This window comes from Somniosus microcephalus, chromosome 16 (assembly GCF_052327205.1).
Source record: "Somniosus microcephalus isolate GS21.2 chromosome 16, FLI_Smic_1.0, whole genome shotgun sequence".
Lineage (NCBI taxonomy): Eukaryota > Metazoa > Chordata > Chondrichthyes > Squaliformes > Somniosidae > Somniosus > Somniosus microcephalus.
Window position 1 is genome coordinate 4321420 of NC_141002.1, and position 19606 is coordinate 4341025.

At 54.7% G+C, this 19606-nt stretch overlaps 1 protein-coding gene across 4 annotated transcripts in view; it reads right to left on the bottom strand.

Moving 5' to 3' along the window:
- mical3a (microtubule associated monooxygenase, calponin and LIM domain containing 3a) overlaps positions 1–19606 on the bottom strand; it is a 706722-nt gene that overhangs the window by 140464 nt on the left and 546652 nt on the right. For all 4 annotated transcript variants that reach the window (XM_086008561.1, XM_086008560.1, XM_086008562.1 and 1 more), the window contains one exon: positions 16085–16147. In XM_086008561.1, the coding sequence (XP_085864687.1) occupies positions 16085–16147 (63 nt within the window). The remainder of the gene's footprint in view (positions 1–16084; positions 16148–19606) is intronic.

Genomic DNA, 19606 nt, shown 5'->3' on the forward strand with positions numbered 1-19606 from the left:
GCCATAGAGTGCAATTGGTTCAATTACTGATTTGAAAATTTTGAGCCAAATGCTAATTGGGATTTCTATTTGGATTGATTTTTTGATGGCATAGAAAGCCCTTCTTGCTTTCTCTTTCAGTTCATTCACAGCCAGTTTGAAGTTTCCCGTCGAACTGATTTTTAAGCCCAAGTATGTGGAGTTAGTGGTTTGTTCATTTTGGTTGTTACTACTGTGAAATTTATTTTGGGTCCCTGATGTTTGGATCTTTGCTGGAACACAAGGACTTTGGTTTTTTTGGGGGATTTATTGTCAGGGCCCAAGTCTGGCAGTACGACTCCAGCAGGTCCAGGTTCTGCTGTAGACCCTCCTTAGTTGGTGACAGCATAACCAGGTCGTCTGCATAGAGGAGGAATTTAACCTTGGATTCATATAGGGTGAGGCCGGGTGCTGTAGATTGTTCAAGTAGTTTTGCCAATCCATTTATGTAAATATTAAAGAGTGTCGGTGAGATTGGCGAGCCCTGCGTCACCCCCCCGCCCCTGTGGGAAGTATTTTGTTTTGTTTGTCTCCAATTTTAACTGCACATTTGTTGTTTGTATACATTGATTTAATTACATCATATGTTTTCCCCTCCTACCCCGGCTTTCGATAAGTTTCAGGAATAAACCGTTCATGCCAGACGGAGTCGAAAGCCTTCTGGAAATCTACAAAGCATGCGTAGATTTTGCTTTTGTTATTGTGAACGTGTTTGTCAATTAGGGTCTGTAGGGTGAAGATATGATCTGATGTTCTATAGTTTGGCAGGAATCCAATTTGGCTTTTACTCAAGACATTGTGCTCCTCACTCTAACTCTCCCCAGTCTCTCTCCCCCTAGTCTCTCTCTCCTCTCTCCCCCCAGTCTCTCTCTCCCCAGTCTCTCTCTCTCTCTCCCCCCAGTCTCTCTCTCTCTCTCCACCCAGTCTCTCTCTCTCTCTCCCCCCCCCAGTCCTCTCTCTCTCTCTCTCCCCCCAGTCTCTCTCTCTCTCTCCCCAGTCTCTCTTCCTTCTCCCCCAGTCTCTCTCTCTCTCCCCCATCTCCTCACTCTCTCCCCAGTCTCTCTCTCTCTCCTCTCCCCCAGTCTCTCTCTCTCTCTCTCCCTCCAGTCTCACTCTCTCCCCCAGTCTCTCTCTCTCTCTCCCCCCTGTCTCTCTCTCTCTCCCCAGTCTCTCTCTCTCTCTCCCCCCCAGTCTCTCTCTCTCTCTCCCCAGTCTCTCTCTCTCTCTCTCCCCCAGTCTCTCTCTCTCTCTCTCCCCCAGTCTCTCTCTCTCTCTCCCCCCCAGTCTCTCTCTCTCTCCCCCCCAGTCTCTCTCTCTCGTCTCTCCCCCCAGTCTCTCTCTCTCTCCCCCCCAGTCTCTCTCTCTCCCCCCAGTCTCTCTCTCTCTCCCCCAGTCTCTCTCTCTCTCTCTCCCCCAGTCTCTCTCTCTCTCTCCCCCCAGTCTCTCTCTCTCTCCCCAGTTCCTCTCCTCTCTCCTCTCTCCCCAGTCTCTCTCTCTCCCCAGTCTCTCTCTCTCTCTCCCCCAGTCTCTCTCTCTCCCCCCAGTCTCTCTCTCTCTTCTCCCAGTCTCTCTCTCCCCCCAGTCTCTCTCTCTCTCTCCCCCAAGTCTATCTCTCTCTCTCCCCCCAGTCTCTCTCTCTCTCCCCCCAGTCTCTCTCTCTCTCCCCAGTCCTCTCTCTCTCTCCCCAGTCTCTCTCTCTCCCCCCAGTCTCTCTCTCTCTCTCCCCAGTCGCTCTCTCTCTCTCTCTCCCCAGTCTCTCTCTCTCTCTCCCGTCTCTCTCTCTCTCTCTCTCTCCCCAGTCTCTCTCTCTCCCCCCAGTCAATTCAATTCAATTTCAATTCAAATCGCTTTATTGGCATGATGACAAGGTACATCTTATGTTGCCAAAGCACCGAAAAAAACATTTATGGTTGAACACATAAACGCAGATCTATCCATACAGTGTATAAACAGATATATCCCTGTGTGTATAAATATACACTCATATAATATGCATGTAATCTTTTCTTAGGTTTAATAGTTGTCCCTCTGCTTATGGCAAGCTGTAACATAGTTTGTCGCCTAAAGTTACGCAATTCTCTGTTCCCCTAATAGGTATGGGAGTTTTTGGTCGTCATTCAAATTTTTGAATTCAGGGCATATTTTTATGAATTTTGGGTAGAAATTCCCCCTTATGCCCTGATATTTTCCACAAGCTGTGAGGAGAGTGCATCTCTGTCTCCACCACTCCCTGACTGCAGCGAGAGCATATCCCTGTCCTCTCTCTTGGCAGCCAGGTCTGCCTGTGTCTGCCTTTTTCGATGGCCAGGCTATGCTCACTAAGTCTGTACCTAGTCAAGGTTTTTCTCTAGTTTGCTATCTTTTACTGTGGTCAGGTATTCAGCCATGGTGTATTGTCTGTTTAGGGCCAAGTAGCATTCGAGTTTGTTTTGGGTTTTTGTTGTTTCTGTCCAATATGTCAGGTATTTTTCCTTTTGTTTAGTGGCAACTGTGTTGGGTCGAATTCTCTGTGCTACAATGTCACTGTCCTGGGGCTGGTTATTATTAGTAGAAAAGCTTATTCTAAGATCAACAATACTTTACCAAAAATGAGCGAATCAGAAGATCCACAACAGCCCCGCTTCCAGATTCCCCCCAACACCACAAAAAAAGCTATAAAAACGATCAAGCATGCTCAGATGAGAGAAAAACCAGAAACTCTCTTTACTGACTGTTACAACAATGGGACAAAAAGTAACCTCATATTCTACTCAGATCAGCCAGCGGCTTGGATCAGAGCAATAAAATCACACTATACCAGTGTTAAGCTAAAAAATACCGCAAATGGGTCCATAATGAAAATTAACACACCAGGAGACAGTTCAATCACGACTGTCAACACGCGTACAATACCGGAACAATATTAGTGCAAGGCAACCTCGACAAATTTGCAACGGCCTTCAGGACACTGAAAAGATCAACTACGAGGGGAATGAACAGCCCCAGAGTGGCCCGCACTCCCCCCAACATTGACAACTTACCAGGAGAAAATCTGCATGGTCAAGGGATGAACGAGCCACACAGTTCAAACCAGACACTAACCCCGGGGAACCACAGCCACACGATACAACTGACAAACCCCAGCATAACTACCACGGAGGAAGCCACACATAGTCCCCCTACCATTCCCAGCCCACCAAGAGAAGAGCAGCATAGCCAGGAAGTGAGTGAGCCTTCCAGGGCCGACCAGCTTAGCCAGGAAGTGAGTGAGCCTTCCAGGGCCGACCAGCCTAGCCAGGAAGTGAGTGAGCCTTCCAGGGCCGACCAGACACATACCCCGGGATCACACAGCCAGATACAACCAAAAGATAAATTTAATCAATTAGAGATAGAGATGGTTAAACTTAGAGAGGAGGTCCTCAAATTGAATGACAAACAAAAGCAGGAGAGGGAGAGACACAAGAGAGAGCTGAATAGACTTGATAACCAGGTGAATCTACTTAAGAATCAGGTGAAAGAGCTGCAGGAAAAAGAAGAGAGCCATAGAGGAGAGAAAACACCATTAGACCAGCAACCAGAGACTAGAGATAAGACAAGACAGAGCCGGACGGAACGGCTGCACTCCCACACGGAACAAAAGCAACAGACACACAATACAAGGGGTGCCACACAGACCGACCAGTATACTGACTCGCAATCTTCCCCCACCACCATGGAACCACAAGCGAGCCGCTCACAAGAGGTACGCACACACCAGACACCCCAGCCCAGCACACACACTATGAGTCCAGGCGAAAGCCCACCAGACAGTAAACACAAACAAGGCTGACGTCGTAATACTCATAGACTCAAATGGGAAATTTCTATGGGAGAAAAAGCTCTTCCCTAGAAGTAAAGTAGAAAAGATTTGGTGCCCAACAACAGACAGAGCCATGGGATGGCTGACCAAAGCCAGATTAGGCTCCCCCCCAACACATAATAATACACACGGCACAAATGACCTAAAGGCCAAACAGAAAGAGGTAGCAACATCGCTCAGAGCAATGATTAGGAAGGCAAGCAGTACATTTCCAAACACTAGAATCACTGTTTCCACAATATTGCCGAGAACAGACTTCAACAACAACACAATTCATGAGATAAATGCCAGCATAGCAACAGAATGCGAATCAAACCACAACGTACACCTGGCCCAACACCCCACCTCGATGAAGAATGTCTTTACGACCACGTCCACATCCAAAGGCAAAAAATATCGATCTTTGCTAAAGCCCTGAAGGACGTCGCTTTTAACCGGGTCCATACCCAGACTCCAAGAGGACCCCCCCCCGACCACCAGAGATCAGCGGGGTACATATCAGGAACACTACAAAGACCACCACCACACCAACCGAGACCGGAGAGGATCCCCATGCAAAAACAACATTATCAGACCTGCACCACTCCTGTCCCACAGGGGAATAGGACCGCTACCAGCCAGACAGAGGGAGAGATGCACAGGACGTACGCAATACCTCAGACAGAAACAATCCATTAAGAGACAATAAGCAGATGTGCAGCAGCATCTACTTCCGCCTTATGGATCAAGGACTAATTAATAGAAAGAACTGTAACCAAATTGTATTAACCTTTGTAGACAACTGGGGTGATCTTTTTTTTCCCCACACTTAGACACGACAAACACGTACCACTCTTTAACCTATCATAGAAAAAGATAAAACTTAACATGAAATCCTTATATATTTCGACCTGGAATATCCAAGGTCTACGCTCTTCAGTGCGAGAAGTGAAGAGTAGGACCCCAGAGTTCATAGAGGAAACTAAAGACCTAGATATTATCATTTTACAGGAAACTTGGTATAAAGGAAAAGGACACACTGGCTGTCCCCAAGGGTACACTGAGCAAGTGGTCCCCTCCAATAAATTACCAAGTGTAACCCAAGGCAGAGACTCCGGAGGCATACTGATCTGGTTTAAAACAGAACTTAAGAATTACATCAAATTTATAAAAAAGGGCGAAAACCATATGTGGCTCAAACTTGAGAGGGAGATTATCTCAAACACCCAAGATGTTTACATTTGCGCACTTTATATCCCTCCAATCGATTCCCCGTACTACAAAGAGGACACCTTCTCCAACATGGAGGGGGAAATTATCCAATACCAGGCCCAGGGGAACGGGGAACGTGTTGATCTGTGGGGACCTCAATTCAAGAACGGGTGAAGAACCAGACTTCACCAATAATCAGGGAAACAATTACGTATTCGGGAATAACCACTTTGACATCCCTTCCCTTCCATACAGGCATAACTGCGACAAGCAGTCAAATACCAACGGTAAACAGCTACTACAGCTCTGTCGAAACCTGGGTCTGTACATTGTCAATGGTAGGTTCATAGGAGACCTCCTAGGAAGATCGACCTACTGCTCACCTCTTGGCTGCAGCACAGTAGACTATATGATTACAGACTTGGACCCATCCTCTTTCAGAGCATTCACAGTCAAACCACAAACAACACTATCAGATCACAGCCAAATTACTATGTTTCTCAAAAAGACAGAAACAAACAACATAGAAACACAACCCAGTAAACTGTACAACACCAAAAAATCGTACAGATGGGTCAAAAACGACACGGAAAAATACCAGAAAACAATTAGCAATGCATCAACTCAAGCTCTCTTAGACACCTTTCTGGATAACATATACACTCACAATAAAGGCGGCGTAAACCGGGCAGTTAGTAAACTAAACAATATTTTTGATAATTTGGCAACAAATGCAAACTTGAAAGCTCGCAAGAACAAACCCAAAACAAAAAACTATGAAAAATGGTTTGACCATGATTGCCATAACATGAGGAAAAAACTTAGAAAACTATCAAACCAAAAACACAGACATCCAGAAAACGAGGAATTACGCCTTACTTATTGTCAGACGCTAACACAATACAGAAACACACTCAGGACCAAAAAAGAGCAATTTATTAAGAATACACTCAGCTCCATGGAGGAATCCATTGAGTCGAATTGTTTCTGGGACAACTTGAAAACACTACACAAAAAACAACACGACGATTTGTCCATTCAAAATGGGGACACATGGGTAAACCACTTTGAAAAATTATACCAGAAAAACACACTAAGACCAGAGCAACACCAAATACGCAAAAAACTGGAAAAGCTTGAAATGGCCATAAAAGATAACCAAAACCCGCTAGACGCCATAATAACAGAAAAAGAACTTCTTGAAAAACTCAAGGACCTGCGACCAGGAAAAGCTTGCGGGACAGACGGCATACTAAACGAGATGATTAAACACGCAGACGACAAACTGAAACTGGCTATCCTAAAACTTTTCAACTTGGTTCTGAGTGTCGGTTATTTCCCTGACATCTGGAACAAAGGACTCATAACACCCATATACAAAAGTGGGGACAAAATCGACCCAAACAACTATCGAGGCATCTGTGTAAACAGTAACCTGGGGAAGGTATTCTGTAGCATCATAAACAAAAGACTTATAAACTTCCTTGAAGAGCACAATGTCTTGAGTAAAAGCCAAATTGGATTCCTGCCAAACTATAGAACATCCGATCATATCTTCACCCTACAGACCCTAATTGACAAACACGTTCACCATAACAAAAGCAAAATCTACGCATGCTTTGTAGATTTCCAGAAGGCTTTCGACTCCATCTGGCATGACGGTTTATTCCTGAAACTTATCGAAAGCGGGGTAGGAGGTAAAACATATGATGTAATTAAATCAATGTATACAAACAATAAATGTGCAGTTAAAATTGGAGACAAACAAACAAAATACTTCCCACAGGGGCGGGGGGTGACGCAGGGCTCGCCAATCTCACCGACACTCTTTAATATTTACATTAATGGATTGGCAAAACTACTTGAACAATCTACAGCACCCGGCCTCACCCTATATGAATCCAAGGTTAAATTCCTCCTCTATGCCGACGACCTGGTTCTGCTGTCACCAACTAAGGAGGGTCTACAGCAGAACCTGGACCTGCTGGAGTCGTACTGCCAGACTTGGGCCCTGACAATAAATCCCCAAAAAACCAAAGTCCTTGTGTTCCAGCAAAGATCCAAACAACATGGACCCACAATAAATTTCACAGTAGGAACAACCAAAATTGAACAAACCACTCACTACACATACTTGGGCTTAAAAATCAGTTCTACGGGAAACTTCAAACTGGCTGTGAATGAACTGAAAGAGAAAGCAAGAAGGGCTTTCTATGCCATCAAAAAATCAATCCAAATAGAAATCCCAATTAGCATTTGGCTCAAAATTTTCAAATCAGTAATTGAACCAATTGCACTCTATGGCAGTGAGGTCTGGGGACCACTAACACAACAAGATTTTGCAAAATGGGACAAACACCCAATTGAGATCCTACATGCGGAATTCTGTAAAAGTATCCTCCGGACTCAAAGGAAAACAGTAAACAACGCATGCAGGGCGGAACTAGGCCAATACCCATTAATAATCACTATCCAAAAAAGAGCCACCAAATTTGGAATCACCTACAAATGAGCAACCCCCAATGCTATCACTACGACGCCCTGAAATGCCAAGAGCTGACCATAAAGAAGAATACCCTCAGCCAACTAGTCCTGGGACTCAATAAAGTAACTAATAACAATACTAACAATAACCAGTCCCAGGACAGTGACAGGGTAACACAAAGAATTCGACCCAACACAATCGTCGCTAAGCAAAAGGAAAAATATCTGTCATATTGGGCAGAAACAACAAAAACCCAAAGCAAACTCAATTGCTACTTGGCCCTAAACAGACAATACAACATAGCTGATTACCTGACCATGGTAAAGGATAACAAACTGAGAAGAACCTTGACAAGGTACAGACTTAGCGAACATAGCCTAGCGATCGAAAAAGGCAGACACAGGCAGACCAGGCTGCCAAGAGAAGACAGGATATGCTCTCACTGCAGTCAGGGAGTAGTTGAGACAGAGATGCACTTCCTCACAGCCTGTGGAAAATATCAGGGCATCAGAGAGAATTTCTATCAAAAATTCTCACAAATATGCCCTGAATTCAGAAATCTGACTGACAACCAAAAACTCCCATTCCTACTGGGGGAGGAGAGAAGCTGTGTAACACTGGCGGCACACTATGTTACAGCTTGCCATGAACAGAGGGACAACCAGTAAACTAAGACAAGAGTATATATAAACAAGGCGAAAATATATTTATAAACTCAGGGATATACCTGTTTATACACTGTATGAATGGAACCGCGTTTATGTGTTCAACCATAAATGTATTTTGATGCTTTGGCAACATAAGATGTACCTTATCATGCCAATAAAGCGATTTGTATTGTATTGTATTGTATTGTTAGTAGTTACTTCACTGAGTCCCAGGACTAGTTGACTGAGGGCTCTCTCTCACTCTCCCCAGTCTCTCTCTCTCTCTCTCCCCAGTCTCTCTCTCTCTCTCTCTCCCCCAGTCTCTCTCTCTCTCTCTCTCTCTTTCTCCCCAGTCTCTCTCTCTCTCTCCCCGGTCTCTCTCTGTCCCCAGTCTCTCTCTCTCTGTCCCCAGTCTCTCTCTCTCTCTCTCTCTCTCCCCAGTCTCTCTCTCTCTCCCGTCTCTCTCTCCCCCCAGTCTCTCTCTCTCTCCCGTCTCTCTCTCTCTCCCCCAGTCTCTCTCTCTCTCTCTCCCCAGTCTCTCTCTCTCTCTCCCCAGTCTCTCTCACTCTCCCCAGTCTCTCTCTCTCTCTCTCTCCCCCAGTCTCTCTCTCTCTCTCCCCAGTCTCTCTCTCTCTCCCCCGTCTCTCTCTCTCCCCAGTCTCTCTCTCTCTCTCCCCAGTCTCTCTCTCTCTCTCCCCAGTCTCTCTCTCTCTCTCTCCCCAGTCTCTCTCTCTCTCCAGTCTCTCTCTCTCTCTCTCCCGAGTCTCTCTCTCTCTCTCACTCTCCCCAGTCTCTCTCTCTCTCTCTCTCTCCCCAGTCTCTCTCTCTCGCCAGTCTCTCTCTCTCTCCCCAGTCTCTCTCTCTCTCACTGTCTGATACTCACTGTCCTTCACTCCAGTCCCTGACACTGTGCAGTGAGACTGATTGTTCCAGCTCCCTCACTCCAGTTACTGAGAGTGCATTGATTTCCTGTTAATGTTTCCTTGTCTCAGGTCAAACAGCAAGTTCAGCAAGCAGAGTAAAACTTCTTTGCACAGTTACTGGGTCCAACTGAAGACATTCAGAGCAGGCAACTCCAGCGAAGCAGCAATCCCCTCCCCTCCCCACACCCCATCACTCCCAAACACTCCTCCCCTCCACACACCCCACCTCTTCCCCACCACTCCTCCCCTCCCCGACACCCTCTCCTCCCCTCCAACACACACTCCCCTCCGACTCCCTCTCCCGTCCAACAACCCCTCCCCTCCGACACCCTTTCCCCTCCTCCCTCTCCCCTCCGACACCCCCTCCCCTCCCCTCTGACACCCCCTCCCCTCCGACACCCCCCTCCCCTCCCATCCGACACCCCCTCCCCTCCGACACCCCCTCCCCACCGACACCCCCTCCCCCTCCCCTCCGACACCCCTCACTTCCGACACCCCCTCCCCGCCTCCTCAGCCCCTACCCTCCGACATCCCCTCCCCTCCGACACTCCCTCCCCACCGACACCCCCACCCCCTCCCCTCCCCTCCGACACCCCCTCCCCGCCCCTCCGATACCCCACCCCCTCCCCTCCGACACCCCCTCCCCTCCCTTCCGACACCCCCTCCCCTCCCCTCTGACACCCCCTCCCCTCCGACACCCCCCTCCCCTCCCATCCGACACCCCCTCCCCTCCGACACCCCTCTCCCCTCCCATCCGACACCCCCTCCCCTCCGACACCCCCTCCCCACCGACACCCCCACCCCCTCCCCTCCGACACCCCCTCCCCTCCCTTCCGACACCTCCTCCCCTCTCCTCGGTCACGCCCCTCCCCTCCGACAACCTCTCCCCTCCCCTCCCCTCCAACAACCCCTCCCCTCCAAGCCCCCTCCCTTCCCCTCCGACACTCCTCCCCTCTGACAACCACTCTCCTCCCCTCCAACAACCCACTCCCCGACATCCCCTCCGATCCCGCACACCCTCTTCTCCACAACCCCATCCACGCACTCCCCGACACTCTTTCACTGACATGCGTCCTCTCACTGAGCCCACGCCCTCTCACCGAGCCCGCGCCCTCTCCGACCCCCTCGTCCTCTCACTGACCCTCTCGCCCTCTCCGACCACCTCGCCCTCTCACTGACCCTCTCGCCCTCTCCGACCACCTCGCCCTCTCCCTGACCCCCTTGCCTTCTCACTGACCCCCTCGCCCTCTCCCTGACCACCTCGCCCTCTCCCTGACCCCCTTGCCTTCTCACTGACCCCCTCGCCCTCTCCCTGACCACCTCGCCCTCTCACTGAGCCCGCGCCCTCTCACTGAGCCCCGCGCCCTCTCACGGACCCCCTCGTCCGCTCACTGACCCCCTCGCCCTCTCACTGACCCCCTTGCCTTCTCACTGACCCCCTCGCCCTCTCACGGACCCCCTCGCCCGCTCACTGACCCACTCGTCCTCTCCCTGACCCACTCGCCCTCTCACTGACCCCCTCGCCCGCTCACTGAGCCGGCGCCCTCTCACTGAGCCCTCGCCCTCTCACTGACCCCCTCGCCCTCTCCCTGACCACCTCGCCCTCTCCCGGACCCCCTCGCCCTCCCACTGACCCCCTCGCCCTCCCACTGACCCCCTCGCCCTCCCACTGAGCCCGCGCCCTCTCACTGACCCCCCCCTCGCCCTCTCACTGACCCCTCGTCCTCTCACTGACCCTCTCGCCCTCTCCGACCACCTCGCCCTCTCCCTGACCCCCTCGCCCTCTCCCTGACCACCTCGCCCTCTCCCTGACCCCCTCGTCCTCTCACTGACCCCCTCGTCCTCTCACTGACCCCCTCGCCCTCTCTCTGACCCCCTCGCCCTCTCTCTGACCACCTCGCCCTCTCACTGACACCCCTCGCCCTCTCACTGACACCCCTCGCCCTCTCACTGACCCACTCATCCTCTCCAAGCTCGCGCCCTCTCACTGAACCCCTCGGCCGCTCACTGACCTACTCATCCTCTCCCTGAGCCTGCGGCCTCTCCGAGCCCCTCGCCCTCTCCCTGACCCTCTCGCCCTCTCCCTGCCCACCTCGCCCTCTCACCGAGCCCCTCGCCCTCTCACCGAGCCCCTCGCCCTCTCACCGAGCCCCTCGCCCTCTCCCCGACCCCCTCGCCCTCTCCCCGACCCCCTCGCCCTCTCCCCGACCCCCCTCGCCCTCTCCCTGACCCCCTCGCCCTCTCCCTGACCACCTCGCCTTCTCCCTGACCACCTCGCCCTCCCACTGACCCCCTCGCCCTCTCACTGACCCCCTCGCCCTCTCACTGACCCCCTCGCCCTCTCACTGACCCCCCTCGTCCTGTCCCTGACCACCTCGCCCTCCCACTGTCCCCGTCGTCCTCTCACTGACCCCCTCGTCCTCTCATTGAGCCCACGCCCTCTCACTGACCCCCTCGCCCGCTCACTGACCCACTCGTCCTCTCCATGAGCCCGCGGCCTCTCCCTGAGCCCCTCGCCCTCTCCCTGACCCGCTCGTCCTCTCCCTGACCCGCTCGCCCTCTCCCTGACCCCCTCGCCCTCTCACTGACCCCCTCGCCCTCTCACTGAGCCCGTGCCCTCTCACTGAGCCCCTCGCCCTCTCACCGAGCCCGCGCCCTCTCACCAAGCCCGTGCCCTCTCCCTGACCACCTCGCCCTCTCCCGGACCCCGTCGCCCTCCCACTGACCCCCACGCCCTCCCACTGACCCCCTCGCCCTCTCACTGACCCCCCTCGCCCTCTCACTGACCCCCTCGCCCACTCTCTGAACCCCTCGCCCTCTCCCTGACCACCTCGCCCTCACACTGACGCTCTCGTCCTCTCACTGACCCCCTCGCTCTCTCACTGAGCCCGTGCCCTCTCACTGACCCCCTCCCCCTCGCCCTCTCACTGAACCCCTCGCCCTCTCACTGACCCCCCCGCCCTCTCACTGACCCCCCTCGCCCTCTCACTGACCCCCTCGCTCTCTCACTGACCCCCTCGCCCTCTCACTGACCCCCTCGCCCTCTTTCTGACCCCCTCGCCCTCTCTCTGACCCCCTCGCCCTCTCTCTGACCCCCTCGCCCTCTCACTGACACCCCTCGCCCTCTCACTGACCCCCCTCGCCCTCTTACTGACCCACTCATCCTCCCACTGAGCTCGCGCCCTCTCACTGAACCCCTCGCCCGCTCACTGACCTACTCATCCTCTCCCTGAGCCCGCGGCCTCTCCGAGCCCCTCGCCCTCTCCCTGACCCTCTCCCTGACCCTCTCGCCCTCTCCCTGACCACCTCGCCGTCTCCCTGAGCCCCTCGCCCTCTCCCTGAGCCCCTCGGCCTCTCCCTGACCCTCTCGCCCTCTCACTGACCCTCTCGCCCTCTCCCTGAGATCACCTCGCCCTCTCCCTGACCACCTCGCCCTCTCCCTGACCACCTCGCCCTCTCCCTGAACCCCTCGCCCTCTCCCCGAGTCCCTCGCCCTCTCCCCGAGCCCCTCGCCCTCTCCCCGAGCCCCTCGCCCTCTCACCGAGCCCCTCGCCTTCTCACCGAGCCCCTCGCCTTCTCACCGAGCCCCTCGCCCTCTCACCGAGCCCCTCGCCCTCACCCTGATCCCCTCACTGTCTCACTGACCCCCTCGCCCTCTCCCTGACCCCCTCGCCCTCTCCCTGACCCCCTCGCCCTCTCCCTGACCCCCTCGCCCTCTCCCTGACCCCCTCGCCCTCTCCCTGACCACCTCGCCCTCTCCCTCACCACCTCGCCCTCTCCCTGACCACCTCGCCCTCTCCCTGACCACCTCGCCCTCTCCCTGACCACCTCGCCCTCTCCCTGACCTCCTCGCCTTCCCACTGAGCCCGCGCCCTCTCACTGACCCCCTCGCCCTCTCACTGACCCCCTCGCCCTCTCCCTGACCCCCTCGCACTCTCCCTGACCACCTCGCCCTCCCACTGACCCCCTCGCCCTCTCACTGACCCCCTCGCTCTCTCACTGACCCCCTCGCCCTCTCATGGAACCCACGCCCTCTCACTGACCCCCTCGCCCGCTCACTGACCCCCTCGCCCTCTCACTGACCCCCTCGCCCTCTCCCTGACCACCTCACCCTCTCCCTCACTCCCTCGCCCTCTCACTGACCCCCCTCGCCCTCTCCCTGACCACCTCGCCCTCTCCCTGACCACCTCGCCCTCTCCCTGACCACCTCGCCCTCTGAGCGAGCCCGCGCCCTCTCCCTGACCCCCTCGCCCTCTTACTGACCACCTCGCCCTCTCCCTGACCCCCTCGCTCTCACCGAGCCCGCACCCTCTCCCTGACCCCCTCGCCCTCTCCCTGACTCCCTCGCACTCTCCCTGACCACCTCGCCCTCCCACTGACCGCCTCGTCTTCCCACTGAGCCCGCGCCCTCTCACTGACCCCCTCGCCCTCTCCCTGACCCCCTCGCCCTCTCCCTGACCACCTCGCCCTCTCCCTGACCACCTCGCCCTCCCACTGACCCCCGCTCTCTCACTGACCCCCTCGCCCTCTCATGGAGCCCACGCCCTCTCACTGACCCCCTCGCCCGCTCACTGACCCCCTCGCCCTCTCCCTGACCACCTCACCCTCTCCCTCACTCCCTCGCCCTCTCACTGACCCCCTCGCCCTCTCCCTGACCCCCTCGCTCTCTCCCTGACCACCTCGCCCTCACACTGACCCCCTCGTCCTCTCACTGACCCCCTCGCTCTCTCACTGAGCCCGTGCCCTCTCACTGACCCCCTTGCCCTCTCACTGACCCCCTCACCCTCTCACTGACCCCCTCGCCCTCTCTCTGACCCCCTCGCCCTCTCTGACCCCCTCGCCCTCTCTGACCCCCTCGCCCTCTCTCTGACCCCCTCGCCCTCTCTCTGACCCCCTCGCCCTCTCACTGACACCCCTCGCCCTCTCACTGACCTACTCATCCTCTCCCTGAGCCCGCGGCCTCTCCGAGCCCCTCGCCCTCTCCCTGACCCTCTCGCCCTCTCCCTGACCCTCTCGCCCTCTCCCTGACCACCTCGCCCTCTCCCTGACCACCTCGCCCTCTCCCTGACCACCTCGCACTCTCCCTGACCACCTCGCCCTCTCACCGAGCCCCTCGCCCTCTCACCGAGCCCCTCGCCCTCTCACCGAGCCCCTCGCCCTTACCCTGATCCCCTCGCCCTCTCCCTGACCCCCTCGCCCTCTCCCTGACCCCCTCGCCCTCTCCCTGACCCCCTCGCCCTCTCCCTGACCCCCTCGCCCTCCCACTGACCCCCTCGCCTTCCCACTGAGCCCGCGCCCTCTCACTGACCCCCTCGCCCTCTCCCTGACCACCTCGGCCTCCCACTGCCCCCCTCGTCCTCTCACTGACCCCCTCGCCCTCTCATGGAGCTCACGCCCTCTCACTGACACCCTCTCCCGCTCACTGACCCCCTCGCCCTCTCACTGACCCCCTCGCCCTCTCCCTGACCACCTCACCCTCTCCCTCACTCCCTCGCCCTCTCACTGACCCCCCTCGCCCTCTCACTGACCCCCCGCCCTCTGAGCGAGCCCGCGCCCTCTCCCTGACCCCCTCGCCCTCTCCCTGACCCCCTCGCCTTCTCCCTGACTCCCTTGCCCTCTCCCTGACCCTCTCTCCCTCTCCCTGACCCCCTCGCCCTCTCCCTGACCCCCTCGCCCTCTCCCTGACTCCCTCGCCCTCTCCCTGACCACCTCGCCCTCTCCCTGACCACCTCGCCCTCTCCCTGACCCCCTCGCCCTCTCCCTGACCACCTCGCCCTCTCCCTGACCACCTCGCCCTCTCCCTGACCCCCTCGCCCTCTCCCTGACCACCTCGCCCTCTCACTAACCCCCTCGCCCTCTCCCTGACCCCCTTGCCCTCTCCCTGACTCCCTCGCCCTCTCCGACCCCTCACCCTCTCCCTGACCCCCTCGCCCTCACTGACCCCCTCGCCCTCTCACTGACCCCCTCGCCCTCTCACTGACCCCCTCGCCCTCTCCCTGACCACCTCGCCCTCCCACTTACCCCCCTCGTCCTCTCACTGACCCCCTCACTCTCTCACTGACCACCTCGCCCTCCCCCTGACCCCCTCGCCCTCTCCCTCTCGCCATCTCCGACCCCCTCGCCCTCTCACTGAGGCCGTGCCCTCTCACTGACCCCCTCGCCCTCTCTCTGACGCCCTCGCCCTCTCACTGACACCCTCGCCCTCTCTCTGACGCCCTCGCCCTCTCCCTGACCACCTCGCCCTCCCATTGACCCTCTCGCCCTCCCACTGACCCCCTCGCCCACTCACTGACCCCCTCGTCCTCTCCCTGAGCCCGCGGCCTCTCCCTGAGCCACTCGCCCTCTCACTGACCCCGCGCCATCACACTGACCCCCTCGCCCTCTCACTGAGCCTGCGCCCACTCACTGACCCTCTCCCTGTCCCCCTCGCCCTCTCCCTGTCCCCCTCGCCCTCTCCCTGTCCCCCTCGCCCTCTCCCTGTCCCCCTCGCCCCCTCCCTGTCCCCCTCGCCCCCTCGCTGTCCCCCTCGCCCCCTCTCCGACCCCCTCGCCCCCTCTCCGACCCCCTCGCCCCCTCTCCGTCCCCCTCGCCCCCTCGCCGTCCCCCTCGCCCTCTCTCCGTCCCCCCCGCCCTCTCTCCGTCCCCCCCGCCCTCTCTCTGTCCCCCTCGCTCTCTCTCTGTCCCCCTCGCCCTCTCTGACCCCCTCGCCCTCTCTGACCCCCTCGCCCTCTCTCTGACCCCCTCGCCCTCCCATTGACCCCCTCGCCATCCCATTGAACCCCTTGCCCTCCCATTGACCCCTTGTCCTCCCACTGACCCCCTCGTCCTCTCACTGTCTCCCTCGCCCTCTCACTGACGCCCCCGCCCTTTCACTGACCCCACACAGACAAGCTCACTCTGAGAGCGGTGCCCTAATGAAGCGCGACAGCAGCAGAAGAGAAGCAGCTTGAGGCTCAGGCTTTCTTTAGAGAAACAAAACTACCTCCAGACAGGGAATCCAACCACGCTCGAACCGCTTCATTCCGAAATGGGGGAGCGTCAGAGGCTACATTGGGAAAAAGGAAAAGAAATAAAAACTAATGAATGGATGAAATTAATGGTAGATGGTCTGTACGACGTGAAGGAAGGTGAAGTGTTCTCTGGCACTGTGGTTGATTCACACTTGGGCACCAACAGTAAACGGGCACTCAACGCCCAACACCGGCACCAACAGTATTGCCAGTCTGGGACTGCGGCAGGTGGTGAGAAAACCAACACGAGCGAAAAACCTACTTGACCTCGTCCTCACCAATCTACCTGTCGCAGATGCATCTGTCCATGACAGTATTGGCAGCAGTGACCACTATGGGTTCTGCCAAGACCACTCGTCTCCCGACCTCATTACAGCCTTGGTCCAAACATGGGGCGAAAGAGCTGAATTCCAGGGGTGAGGTGAGAATGACTGCCTTTGACATCAAGGCAGCATTTGACCGTGTGTGGCAACAAGGAGCCCTAGTACAATTGAAGTCAATGGGAATCGGAGGGAAAACTCTCCACTCGCTGGAGTCATACCCAGCATAAAGGAAGATGGCTGTGGTGATTGAAGGTCAACCATCACAGCCCCAGGACATCACTGCAGAAGTCCCGTCTTCACATTGAGGACACCCTCCATCGTGTTGTGTGGCACTACATGGGATAGATTCAGAACAGATCTAGCAGCTCAAAACTGGGCATCCATGAGGCACTGTGGGCCATCAGCAGCAGCAGAATTGTATTCCACCACAGTCTGCAACCTCATGGCCCGGCATATCCCTCACTCTACCATTACCACCAAGCCAGGGGACCAACCCTGGTTCAATAAGGAGTGTAGAAGAGCATGCCAGGAGCAGCACCAGGCATACCTGAAAATGAGGTGCCAACCTGGGGAAGCTGCAACACAGGACTACATGCATGCTAAAAAGCAGAAGCAGCATGCTATAGACAGGGCTAAACGATTCCACAATCAACGGATCAGATCAAAGCTCTGCAGTCCTGCCACATCCAGTCGTGAATGATGGTGGCCCACTAAACAACTAACGGGAGGAGGAGGCTCCATGAATATCCCCATCCTCAATGATGGTGGAGCCCAGCACGTGAGTGCAAAAGACAAGGCTTAAGCGTTTGCAACTATCTTCAGCCAGAAGTGCCAAGTGGATGATCCAACCCGGCCTCCTCCTGAAGTCCCCACCATCACAAAAGCCAATCTTCAGCCAATTCGATTCACTCCACGCGATATCAAGAAACGGCTGAGCGCACTGGATACAGCAAAGGCTATGGGTCTGACAACATCCTGGCATTTGTGCTGAAGACTTGTGCTCCAGAACTAGCCGCGCTTCTAGCCAAGCTGTTCCAGCTACAACAATGGCATCTATCCAACAATATGGAAAACTGCCCAGGTATGTCCTGTCCACAAAAAGCAGGACAAATCCAATCTAGCCAATTACCGCCCCATCAGTCTACTCTCAATTATCGGCAAAGTGATGGAAAGTGTCATCGACAGTGCTATCAAGCGGCACTTACCACCAATAATCTGCTCACTGATGCCCAGTATGGGTTCCGCCAAGACCACTCGGCTCCTGAACTCATTACAGCCTTGGTCCAAACATGGACAAAGGAGCTGAATTCCAGAGGTGAGGCGAGAGTGACTGCCTTTGACATCAAGGCAGCATTTGACCGAGTGTGGCATGAAGGAGCCCTAGTAAAACTGAAATCAATGGGAATCGAAGGGAATACTCTCCACTGGCTGGAGTCATACCTAGCACAAAGGAAGATGGTTGTGGTGATTGAAGGTCAATCATCACAGCCCCAGGACATCGCTGCAGGAGTTCCTCAGGGCAGTGTCCTAGGCCCAACAATCTTCAGCTGCTTCATCAATGACCTTCCCTCTAACATAAGGTCAGAAGTGGGGATGTTCGCTGATGACTGCAGTGTTCAGCACCATTCACAACTCCACAGATAATGAAGCAGTTCATGCCCGCATGCAACAAGACCTGGACGACGTTCAGGCTTGGGCTGATAAGTGGAAGGTAACATTTGCGCCACAGAAGTGCCAGGCAATGACAATCTCCAACAAGCGAGAGTCTAACCACCACCCCTTGACATTCAATGGCATTACCATCACCGAATCCCCCACCATCAACATCCTGGGGGTTACCATTGACCAGAAACTTAACTGGACCAGCCACATAAATACTGTGGCAACAAAAGCAGGTCAGAGGCTAGGTATTCTGCGGCGAGTGTCTCACCTCCTGATTCCCCAAAGACTTTCCACCATCTACAAGGCGCAAGTAAGGAGTGTGATGGAATACTCTCCACTTGCCTCGATGAGTGCAGCTCCAGCAACACTCAAGAAGCTTGACACTATCCAGGACATAGCAGCCCGCTTGATTGGCACCCCATCCACCACCTTAAACATTCACTCCCTCCACCACTGGCGCACTGTGGTTGCAGTGTGTACCGTCTATAAGATGGACTGCAGCAACTCACCAAGGCTTCTTCGACAGCACCGCCCAAACCCATGACCTCTACCACCTAGAAGGTGGGAACACTACCGCCAACAAGTTCCCCTCCAAGTCACACACCATCCTGACTTGGAAATATATTGCCGTTCCTTCATCGTTGCTGGGTCAAAATCCTGGAACTCCCTCCCTAACAGCATTGTGGGAGTACCTTCACCACACAGACTGCAGCGGTTCAAGGCGGCGGCTCACCAGCACCTGCTCAAGGGCAACTAGGGATGGGCAATAAATGCTGGCCTTGTCAGCGATGACCACAGCCCGTGAATGAATTAAAATAAACTTCCCGATATCCAGTTCTATTTAATACTCACACTCCCAATATCCAGTTCTATTTACCAGGGAGATAGAACAGGTGGACATGACATTGGATGATGAGATTAGTAATGAGATAAGCGCATTTAAATTAAAAAAAGGGGATATATTAAATAAAGTAATCAAACTCAAAGAGGATAAAACCCCTGGTCCGGATGGATTGCATCCACGCATTTTAAAAGAATCTAGGGAAGAGATAGCAGAGGCATTACTGCACATATTTAATAATTCATTAGAAAAAGGTGTAGTGCCAGAGGACTGGCGGATAGCTAAAGTAATACCGATATTTAAGAAGGGGGATAGAACATGTCCAGGGAATTATAGACCAGTCAGCTTAACATTGGTTGTAGGAAAAATAATGGAATCCCTATTAAAGGAGAAAATAGAAGAACATCTAGAAACCAAAAATATAATAATGAATAGTCAGCATGGATTTCAAAAGGGAAAGTCTTGCTTGACCAACCTCATTGAATTTTTTGAAGAGGTAACAGAGAGAGTAGACAAGGGTAATGCAGTAGATGTAATTTATCTAGATTTTCAAAAGGCCTTTGATAAGGTACCCCATAATAGACTGATGAACAAGGTCAGAGAATGCGGAGTCGGGGGACAAGTAGCAGAATGGATTGCTGGCTGGCTTCAGGACAGAAAGCAGAGAG